The 10,909-nt window shown below is 37.1% G+C and overlaps 2 protein-coding genes across 2 annotated transcripts; both read right to left on the bottom strand.

The window, feature by feature from the left end:
* Window positions 1-189: 189 nt before the first annotated feature.
* Window positions 190-7,992, bottom strand: LOC102238058 (CKLF-like MARVEL transmembrane domain-containing protein 3). Its single transcript, XM_005806763.2, has 5 exons — window positions 7,740-7,992; window positions 4,136-4,291; window positions 3,959-4,054; window positions 3,389-3,506; window positions 190-2,337 (listed from the first exon to the last, which is right to left on the bottom strand). The coding sequence occupies exons 1-5, from the start codon at window positions 7,854-7,856 to the stop codon at window positions 2,309-2,311; spliced, it is 516 nt and encodes a 171-aa protein (XP_005806820.1). The 5' UTR covers window positions 7,857-7,992; the 3' UTR covers window positions 190-2,308.
* Window positions 7,993-8,275: 283 nt separating this feature from the next.
* On the bottom strand, window positions 8,276-10,867 carry LOC102237799 (chemokine-like factor). The gene is made up of 4 exons (XM_005806762.2): window positions 10,074-10,867; window positions 9,586-9,741; window positions 9,365-9,460; window positions 8,276-9,024 (listed from the first exon to the last, which is right to left on the bottom strand). Exons 1-4 carry the CDS (start codon window positions 10,158-10,160, stop codon window positions 8,914-8,916), a joined length of 450 nt encoding a protein of 149 aa, XP_005806819.1. The 5' UTR covers window positions 10,161-10,867; the 3' UTR covers window positions 8,276-8,913.
* Between the last annotated feature and the right edge of the window lie 42 nt (window positions 10,868-10,909).

The following is a 10,909-nucleotide window of genomic DNA, read 5'->3' as shown; positions in this document are numbered from 1 at the left end:
AATCTGCAGGATAAAACAAAAAAGATTTCTGATTGTTTCTGGATTCTTTTGCACTTCCTTTTTTTATTTTCATTTGGTGTGGTTCTGGTAAAGGCGCATCCCAGGGCCATTCATGTACAGGTTGGATATTTGTATTGAAAATGTTGGAAGCATCCCTTTCCATTGGTGACTTAAATAAAGCAGCAAATATTGAAAGAGAACCTTTTATTCAGAAGAGTTTGCCTAAAAACAACATTACAGACAAAAGAGTTGATATTCAACAGTTTGTGAAAGCAATAAAACTATGCTATTACTGAAAAAAGTCATTTTCTCTCATCTTAAGAGTACAGAAATCAGTTGAAATTCAATAAAAGCTTTTAATATCTATAATCTTGTCATGAAAAAAAACTGCTGTTAAAAGCAAGTTTGGTAGAAATCTTCCAATATCTTTCAAGCATAAATCAGTATAAAATACAAACGGACAGACAAACAAAATCAGCAACATATTTTCCATCATCAGAGCTGGAACAAGGTTGTAGTGCAGTTTATATCACACAAAACAGTCACTAAGGCACTCTAGTGTATCTCACTGTTTTCTCAATGGTTGCTCTACAGACTTTAGAATCGGACACAGAGAGACATTTTAACAAAGTGTACAAAAAACAAAACATGTCTAAGAAACTTGATTACTCACATGGGTGATATTTCAGCTTATCTGCAACTTCTGCCTTTCCGGCTCTAAAAGGCAGAAGTAGCAGATTAGCTGAAACTGGATCAGCTGATCCGCTGTGTGTATGTACACATGTACTGTACACACAGTGCCCATGAAATGTATTCACCCCCTTGGATGCTTTACCATTTCTAATGCTTTCACAGATCACTCATGATCAACAAAATGTTGCTTTTTGGCAACATTTTGTTACAATAAAGGCCGTTAATGTCAAATTGAAAATTTAGTTATACAAAATAACAATAATTAGAGTAAAAAACATTCAACATGAAATAATTTCATGATTATTCACCCCCTTCAATCTTGTCTGATGACCAAAATAACCAAAGAACATTTTTCCACTTGAGCATGGAGTCTCCTGTTTGCCTTTTGGCGAACTCTAGTTGAGCTTTGTTAGGCGTTTTCTTCAAAAGTGGCTTTCTCATTGCCATTCTCCCTTAAAACTCTGACTGGCGAAGAACCCGAGCAACAATTGTTGTAGGCAGAGTCTCTCCTATTTGCTGAATTAGGTCAGTCACTTTAAAGGGAGTAAGTATTTATGAAACCACTTGTTTTATCCTAAATATATTTATTTAATTATTATTTTTGTAATAATTAGTTTTTGACATTAAATTGTTTTTTTCGTACATATCTCTTTTGAAAATCAAAATTTGTTGATCATGTTTGATTTGCAAAAGCAATCCAAAGGGTATGGGTGAATATTTTTTTATAGAGGCAGGACATCTTTCCTAGGAGCAACTTTCTTCTGATTACATAAAAAAATAACGAATTAGGAATGAATTATATAAAGTCGGATGTACTTTATATAATTAGGAAAATAACGAATTAGGAACATGCAAACAAATATTGACATGACAAAAAACAGGCTCATGTTGAACTCAAATAATAGGAAAAAAACTACCGTACATGCACAATATGATAGTTGTCACCAGCCAACCAAACATAAAGGGTTTTGTTAACCCTGTAGCAATGATTTTTTTCCCGCCAGTCTTTCTCTTTTAGATTTTACTGCAAAAATATTAACCAGGTTTACCAAATTGCTGCAAAGTCTCCACCGCACAAAGCAAAACATAAAGAAAAATCAGGATTGGCTCAGAACATATGCACACTTCTGCATCTCAAAGCAAAAAATTTCCCAAAAATCAATGTTTGTGGTGTATCCTTCTTGTGTTTTAACCGTAGAAATAGTTTCAGAAACTCAACACAGCACCATTTTACGGCTTTATAAGGCATTGGACGGTGTGAATGAATCGAATGCTTCCCTAAAGCAAGCATGGATTAGTAGCAAAGTACAGGTTTGTGAATAAAATAGAACAGGTCACTACTTGCATTATTTTGTAAACCAAATGCAGAGATAATAAGTTTAGAAATGCAACACCAGTTTACAGCACTGTGAGAAATGTGTTACAAAGAAATGGTTTCCAGACCCACAACTTCAGATAAAAGCATATTACTGGTAACCAGCTCCTACAATCCTGTCAGGATTTATGCTTTTCATGTACCAATGAAACATTGTGAAATGATGAAATTCCTGCTGGCCTTCATAGTGGCTTCTCAGCACAGTGGTCACGTTCTTTTGAACACATCTGCTTATGAGCTTCAATCTGAGTCTGAATCTGAGAAGTCATCTAAAAAGCAAAAACAACAAAACAGTCAGGTAAATCCGCATTTGCTTCCTGTGAGGTCAGCTAAGGAAAGAAATGGTACAATACATCCTACTTCATATGCAATACTGCTCAGTAGTGAATTTAAGTATTTAAATTTCCTCTGTACAAACTGGGTTATGAAAACTGGTTAAAATAAAGTCTAAGTTAGAGGGAAGGAAATATGCCTGATGTGCCTCTGGTAGAATCAAAACTAATAATATTTATATTTGATAGATAGTTTAATATCTATACATATAAAAATACAGGAATTTAATAATATGGTCTGGGTTGGCCCTTGAGCTTTTCTGCAACCAAAATTCCATGCAGGTCTGACATAAAACAGAAAATGAAAATGCAGAAAATGTTTAGATCTGTGATTCTGGGGGAATGCATCTCTTCCAAAGCTGATCAGAACTTTTTTTTAACAGTAATCACTTAAAGGTAGTTTGAAGGGTAAAGTGGGTGCCAATTTCTATTGGTCCAGCAGAGAGTAAAACCATACATAAGACAACATTTAATAAATATCTCAGTGTCATAAATGCAGAGTTTACAGTGGTATAAATATGCAAGTCAGCTATAAATAGCTAAGGTAATTAATATAGTAAAGAAACCAATGAAACTGTATTGGGGGACATAAAGTCCAGGACTGTTGTAATATTCTTATCCAGTCATGTACTTCAAATCTGCCCTTGTAGTTGGATTGAATAGTTGTTTTTTTAATAAAGTGCCTTCAGAGAGTTTTTTGTTTTGAGTTGCCACCATATAAAGGTACTTAACTGAATCAAATGTGTCATCATGATTATGACACAAGAACATATTTGGAATTGTTCAGTAAAAATCTTTTGGAAATCAGATGATATTACTTTCAGCTATAGTTCGTATCTAAGAACTACATCTGTATTACATATCTATCTACTTGAACACTGTATGGTAAATGTAACATTATGTATTGTATTCTAATACAACATTTACTTTGTTAATACCAATGTCATATGATTTCATTGCTTTGTTTACCACTGCTTTGTGTTGTTACCTCTCTGTCCTGCAGGCTCTTCATTTGACTCCCCTCTTTGCTTCAGAAATCCAGCAAGCTCATTGAAAATGACATAAAAGTCTAAAGCGAAAACAACAGTGGCGATAAACCCAAAGATCTGCAATGGAAGAACATTAGATATTGTTACAAACCGGTAAAGTTAGAAGTCTGTTAGCATTTGACAAGACCCCCTTTCACAAGATTCGATCACCTTTTGGTCTTCAGGTTTGTGTAAATTTACTGTGAACTCATGTGATTCTGCACACATATGTCTATATTTGTTTTTTGTCACCTGCCACTACGAGGCTCGGCCAAACAGCATCTCAACTTCCTGCCACAAATGTGAAAGTTAACCCAATTTGACATGTTGACATGTTTGACATTTGAAATGTTGCGCAATAGTTTGAAAACTTTCACATGGTTTCACGTTATCTTCTTGATGCTCTCCAGAGATCCTGTCCAAAGCCTGCAGAGACCTTCTACATCCTGGATAATCGTTTAATGTTTGGTACGAAGTGGTCCAAGGTTACAGCAACATCTATTCTGTGCTGGTTTAATGGTAGACCTTACCCCTGCAGCTTTAGAGGAACCATCTGGATATTTGGACACTGCCATTATGGAGATGATGAAAAAGATAATGGAGGATGTCACACACCTAATGAAGTCCTTGAGAGAGAGAGAGAGAAAAATAATAAAACAATCAAAAGCACAAAAGTCCACTAAATTGATAGAATTAACTTCTCTCACCATCAGAGGAAAGCAGAAGCCCTTGAACCTCTCATTGAATTTGGTAGAGTAGGCAAACAAGAAGAAGACAGAAGCCAGGAATGCCAGCAGGGGGACTGTCACAAAGGCTGCTGCTGCTGATGCAGCAAAACACACAAAGGATATGAAGGAAAGTGCCTGTAACGAGGAGAAAATGAATCTCAGTGCTTGCGAAACATACAAGTCAAAAATCTGTATTTCTTCTTATAATTTCTTGTTAAAATCAGAGGCAAGTTTAACAGATTTTTATTTTTTCATCCAAACTAAGCTTTTATCTAATTCAATCTTCTCCGCCTGAGGAAGCGGCAACTATTGGTGCAGCTTGCAGCTGTAGACTCACATCCTGTAGAGAAATCCAACTGCTTAAGTCAATGTTTATACTCAAAAGTTTTGTACACTGAATCCCACCCAGTAGCACAAACACGCATGTGCAAAAATCAAACAGGAACAATGAAAGAGGACGCTTTACAAGGACTTAATCACTTTACAAGCAGACTGAGCCTGTCTTGGCTTTGAAGCTTCGACTCGAGGAGATGGACAGAGGAAAGCAAGTAAATGAAAGCAAGACCAGACACTGTAATCTCAAACGTCCCCGGCCATCTTGTCTTTGTCTTGGGCAGCTGTTTTTGCTCCGACCTGACGGGGGTGGGAAATAAACCAAAACTGTTGCTCCTGTCGAAAACACTTCCAGGGAAAATTAACTGCATGCTTCATTACAAGCCGAGTCATGTTTCATGTTGAGCTCAAACTTTAACTTGTGAGTAAATTGTTACAACAAGAGATTAATACATAATACATTCATGTACATATAGCCAAGTGATAATTATTGCTATTTGTTCAACTGTCGTAACAAAAAAGGCAAAAACGTGTCAAATTTATGGGGTCGTCACTTGGCAGATGGTTACCAACTTTTATAAAATTGGATATTCCGACAAGACAATTGTCCCACACACATCAACACTTCCTTTTGAGGCAGGCAACATTTATGGTCAAAGTGCCATTTGGTAAAGGGCATTTTACCAACTCGTGGTGTATTTGTGTATTTGAACCTGCATGTACAGCATAATTATGAACCTGTAGAGATTTGTGAAAATCTTAAGTAAATTCTCCTGCTTTTATTTATGTCAGCTCTGATATATAATAATTACTGGAAATCAATGTAACAGTCATGCTTATGATGAGTGTGTGTGACGGACAAATGTCAGTTTTTGATCAGAACTGAGAATTAGGCTCATTCTCAGACATAACAAAACATTTTCTTTTACAAACACATCAGAAGCACAATAATTGATTCTGCGTACCCAGACAGGTCGGATGGCATCTGGGAAACCTAATGAAAAAACACAACAGTCCACTTGGTGACACTGTGTCTAATAATGCACGCTCAGCAGGTTATCAGTCAAATGCTGTTGAAAATGGCAGACCTAACATCTGCTTTCACTCAGGCCACTGTTTCTGTGTCAGGAGTTAATGAGGCAAAAAAAACATCACAGTGTAATTTTTAGAGAAGGCTGAATAAAACTCTCAGACAGTTTTCATTAACTACTTAAAGCAAATTGTGAAAAACATAGAAGATGCTCTAGAAATCCAAGTTCAACGACGACATATTGGTCAGAGTTAAAATAGAAAACACATTTCTTCACAGAACAGAACATTCAAATAAAAACTCCTTTGACTTTTCTTAAACTATTTTGAATCCGGGGACCAGAGCGAGCCTGCAGGAGAGACACATTCAATCGCATTCAATACCCTTTAAACACAGGGTAGTTTAAATCACAATTTTAAAGAAGAAAAACTAAAGTAGTCCTTGTTGAACAGTCCAAGATAGATCAGTTCAGCCTGAAGATGTTGTGGCTGGCTGGGTCTTTCAACAGCTAGTCTGCGTAAATGTCACAAATAATCAATCAAACAGCTGCAGCTGATCCAGAATGCTGCTGCTCGCGTTCTCACTAAAACCAGGAAGATAGAGCACATAACACCAGCTTTAAAGTCCCTACACTGGCTCCCTGCTCAAAGAATAGACTTTAAAATACTGTTGTTAGTTTATAAATCACTGAACGGCTTAGCACCACAATACATTAAAGATCTGCTGTTGTTGTATCAACCTTCCAGACCTTTCAGGTCTTTTGGTTCTGGTCTGCTCTGCATCCCCAGAACCAGAACCAAACGAGGAGAAGCAGCTTTCAGCATCTATGCACCACAAATTTGGAACAAACTTCCAGAAAACTGTAAAACAGCTGAAACACTGACCTCTTTTAAATCTCGACTAAAAACCCACCTGTTTAGGATTGTATTTGAAATGTAATCAATTACAAATTTATTGATGGAACCTGACTTAATGCTGTGTTTTGATTGTTTATTCTATCTTGCATTGTGTTTCTGTGTTTGTAATGATGTAAAGCACTTTGAAATGCCTTGCTGCTGAAATGTGCTATACAAATAAAATTTGATTGATTGACTGATTGAAATAAGGAATGGAGAGGCAGAGAAACAGTTTTCTTCTGTTTGAAAAACTTTCAAGTTAATGACAAAAGAAGCACAGAGCACAAATGAGTAAGAAACACTAACCACATTGTACAGACAAGACCCAAGAAAGATCTTTTCAATTTTTCCCCCCAATTTAAAATTACATATGTGTTTAATTTAAAAAAAAATGCCTATAACTTAAAATGACAAGATTTGCTCTTTTCAAACACTAACCACAGACATGTACATTTTGTGAAAAGTTCCAACAAGAACTCATGATTAAATGTGTGCTGTTAGCACATTTGCTGAGCACTAATTTCTTTGAAGATCACCACAATACAAGAACCATAGAGCATCAGAAACCCCTGAAGTATTCACTCCTCTGCAGCAGAAACACAACTGTTCACTTACTCGACTTCCTCTACAGACACATTTCTTTGAAGACAGATGTAGATCACAGCTTCTCTGTGAAGCAGTAGCCTAATGTGTGTGTGTGCGGGTGTGTGGGTGTGTGTGTGTGTGTGTGTGTGATTGCAGTTTGGGCTGCAGAACTTTGCAGACTGTGCTCCAGGCCAAAATGTGAAGGATGTGACTGGGGGGGAGGATGACTGATCTCCAGAAAGCCTGACCAGAGCAGTGTCACATGACACAACATGCTTACAGCACAGCGTGCAGTTCTCACAAGAAGAGCCTAAAATTCAATAATGCTTATGTTCATTTCCTGCCCCACCCATCGCCCCCATCCAACAAAACTGCTTATCAATTCCTGCTTTATTCAAACTCACTTTCAAGATGCTTCCTATGGACTGTTACTCATAAGAGGAAAACAGTTGAAGAATAGATCTATGACGGATTCCGCCCAAAATTAGGTTAGCAATCTCTATCAGTCTGTTTAGTTTACTCACTTCAGCCTGCAGGAAAGTGGAAATAACTTTTTGATTAATTCCTAAATGTGTGGGGGAAACAGCTTTTCTCTCTCTGTGTCTTTCTCTCTCTCTCTGCAAGAACTGCTGCCGCAATAAGTGCCCAAGACGCGCAAACTTGAGCATTCGCAAGTAATAAAGAGCAGTGTTTATTACAGATTTCATTTGCTGGCATGATCGCTCCTCTTATTTCTTACCCCTTCAGCAATCAGCAGCATTCCTTTCCTTGAAGTAGCAAACTCTTTGCTTGGAAGAACCGACATCAGGACGGACTGGCGCGGCTGGCTGGAGTCGGGCGCCTCGATGTCCCCCATTGTTGGAAGATTTAACACTCCCCAAACTGCTGAAGGCTTCAAGTTAAACTACAACGACGGTGTTGGGGCTAAATGAAAAAAAAAAAAGACAAAAAACTGTGCCTGTGCTGGGGGCGTGAGGCTGGGAGGAGGTGGAAACGGAAATAATGACAGCGCGGAAACCGAACTAGAGCTCCAAAAAAAAAAAAAAAAAGAAAGAAAAAAAAGAAAAGCGAAACATCTGTGATCTCCAGATGTGAAACGTGATGCCCGCTGCAGCTGCATGAACACACAGCCCCCAAAAAACACTCAGAGGAAACATAAAGCCCATTAAGTCACGATGGAAATCTTTATTCACACAGTTGAGCAACATTAGGCCACAAAATCAACTTTCAAGACATATACAGAAGTCACTGATAGGACAACTTCAGTTTAGATTGTAGCCATTATGCGCCTGGTAGAGAAAATCATGTGAAAATTCTCATCTGTTTTCCTAAAGAAATGTTTTATATTCTTTAAAAAAAAAAGTCACATTCAAAAATAGGTTCTAGCATTGAAATGCTCCTTTGGGATTTCCTTATTTAGCCACCTTTCACTTAGGACTCTTAGGATTTATTTTATCCGTGTCATTTTCCTCCCCTAACGCCTCTGTCTCATTTATGTTCCCATCAGATTAAAGGGTTCATGTTCATATTTTATACACTTTATTAATATGCAATTATAGGAAGTACACTGACATATTAATAACTTGTTTAAAATAGTAATACTCTTTAGCATATTTCATGCTGCACAAAGTAAAACACGTTTCAATAGGAATAAATGATGAATTTTCTGACAGGTTTCCCTTAGATGATTATATGATATAATTGTGTTCTGTGTGTATTTATTTAAGACTTATTCTGAACAAAATATTTTTTAAATATTACAAAAAATTACTCATATTGGTGTTACATAATGTAGAATATTGGGCCAGAAACATTGAAAAATATATAACGGTCTCTAAATACATTACAGACAAACTCTAGAGCTGATGAGGCTTGTAGCCTCCTTTAATGCTTTTTCAATAACTATGTAGCTTTTACTTATTGCTTTGATTCTGTGTTTCATTTCTTGGTTTGTTGAATGTGATGTTTCTGAAAAGTGTGTAGCTGTCCACAAATAGAAGTCCAGCTGAAATTAGGCTCACCGCCTGTGAATACAGAGCAGATATGAGAAGAGTCGCATTACATATCAACAAATAATGTAACATTTTATCTAATATCACAAACCTGCCGCAGACGGCAAATGAAAATTAATCACATGATGGATCGTGGTACTAATGTTGATTAATGTGCACTTTAAGATAAAGTTGAAGCTATTAAGTCTGAAATCAACAAGCCAATTTCAGAGCCACTCTAAGGTTGAGGTGGGATTTTATTCAAATTCTAGTTAAACTCCTGATTCATAAGCCACCACAGCATCACTATTGTTTATTTTAAATGTGGTTTTCTATTAAATCTTAATTCTGTGTTTACAAAAGCAATCCTCACCCCTCCAACCAGTGCTCCCGTGACAGAGCTTGAAATCAACACCATCAGGCTCAAGACAAGGAAGTAGATCGCTGCAAACACTGAGTTGAAAACATCCTAAAGAATGAAAGAGAAAAAGATGGTTAGCACCCCACCTAAAAATTTTAATCGTTTTTCATATGGTGTCTACAAATGTTACAAAATGCGTAAAGTGCAGTGCTGTGTGGTAAGGTTTCACTCACAACAATAGGCCAAAAGAGGAATGTGATCCTCTTGTTGAGTTTCAGTAGGTACAAAAGCAGCAGAAGTAGAGTGATTAGAAACTCCAACAATGTGGCCGTAAGGTACTTTGGTGTGGAGGCAACAGCGAAACACACAAATGCAACAAACAGGGTTCCCTGAGATAGAAAAGAAAATTGATATATGTGAGAACTTTCAGTGAACTTGAGAGTAGAGAGTACATGTGAGACCTGCAGATGGACTCATTGTTCATCTACAATCTGACAAACAGCTCAGAACTTTTTCAAAAAAATGTTACGCATTTGTGTCAATTTTTTCGACTTAGTCTCTAAAAAGCTTCCAACAAAGTGTACACTCCTGTTAACAAACTGCCTCACAAGCTGTTTCACTTCCTTCTTTTTACATGCGCAGTTCCATACAAGGCCATTTTAACCTTTTCACATCTCCAGCAAAATGCCAAATGTTACAACGGGATACAAAGATATCTCACCATCTCTGCCACTTTGATTATTCCCCTCCTGGATTTGAGAAAAGCAGCATCCACATCTACCGTTTTTTGGTTGTCGTTCTCTGACATGATGGTGTTATTTCATTTGCAACATGACAGTTCCGTCTACTTCCTGTAACATGCAAGTTATAGCTGCTTTGAGCTGGTAAAGGAAATGACTGTTAAAAAAAAATGTGTTTCTTTTCATGAGGTAAAGCTCAAGGATTTGCTGCAGAACGTTGATATGAAGCTTCATAGCGAGGATGGTGGCCTTTTCCCACACACATACTTGTGTCCAAATAATTCAATAGCTAATTCATTTTACACCATTACTGTCATCTGTATAGATTTTCTCTTTGTGGGTATTTTTCTAGCCTGTGTGATTAGCTGCAAATGTTAGCCTTGCTTTTAAAAACTTTATTCTTGTGGTTGTTTGGCAACTGCCTCCTTCTTTACAGTGACAACATGCTCACTATGAAGTAAAGCTGGTTTTAGCAGCACTGACTTTACTTTAAAACTCAGTGCTTTATGGTTCCTACTTTGTTCCCAACAATCCAACCAAAACATCATGTTGGTTGGGGTGACTGAACCTGCTTCCAACGTTTGCCGCTATGTTCTGCTAACTCTTAAATGTCTGACTTTCCTGGTTGCTGTAAATTACTTTGATGAAATTACATCTTAGAGTTCAACATTTACAGTTTCTACTTTTTTCTGCAATATTGTGAATTTTACCAAAGCGGTTTATACAGGCTTTAGAGAAGTTTTTTTTTTTTTTGTCAATAGTGATTCATGACAACTTGCAGAAAGTGTTAGGACCACCAGATCAGTAATTTACAGAA

This window comes from Xiphophorus maculatus, chromosome 4, assembly GCF_002775205.1.
Source record: "Xiphophorus maculatus strain JP 163 A chromosome 4, X_maculatus-5.0-male, whole genome shotgun sequence".
NCBI lineage: Eukaryota > Metazoa > Chordata > Actinopteri > Cyprinodontiformes > Poeciliidae > Xiphophorus > Xiphophorus maculatus.
Note: the sequence above shows the minus strand (reverse complement) of the source record. Positions and strands in the feature narration are given on the sequence as shown.

Excerpts from the sequence above, each read along its gene's own strand:
- LOC102238058 (XM_005806763.2), bottom strand. The coding sequence starts at position 7,856 with ATGGGGGACATCGAGGCGCCCGACTCCAGCCAGCCGCGCCAGTCCGTC. Across the intron at positions 4,055-4,135 it reads GCTTCTGCTTTCCTCTGATG|GACTTCATTAGGTGTGTGAC; the intron begins GTGAGAGAAGTT and ends CTCTCTCTCAAG. Across the intron at positions 2,338-3,388 it reads AGAGCCTGCAGGACAGAGAG|ATGACTTCTCAGATTCAGAC; the intron begins GTAACAACACAA and ends TTTGCTTTTTAG.
- LOC102237799 (XM_005806762.2), bottom strand. The coding sequence starts at position 10,160 with ATGTCAGAGAACGACAACCAAAAAACGGTAGATGTGGATGCTGCTTTT. Across the intron at positions 9,742-10,073 it reads TAATCAAAGTGGCAGAGATG|GGAACCCTGTTTGTTGCATT; the intron begins GTGAGATATCTT and ends TTTCTATCTCAG. Across the intron at positions 9,025-9,364 it reads CGGGAGCACTGGTTGGAGGG|GCGGTGAGCCTAATTTCAGC; the intron begins GTGAGGATTGCT and ends CTGTATTCACAG.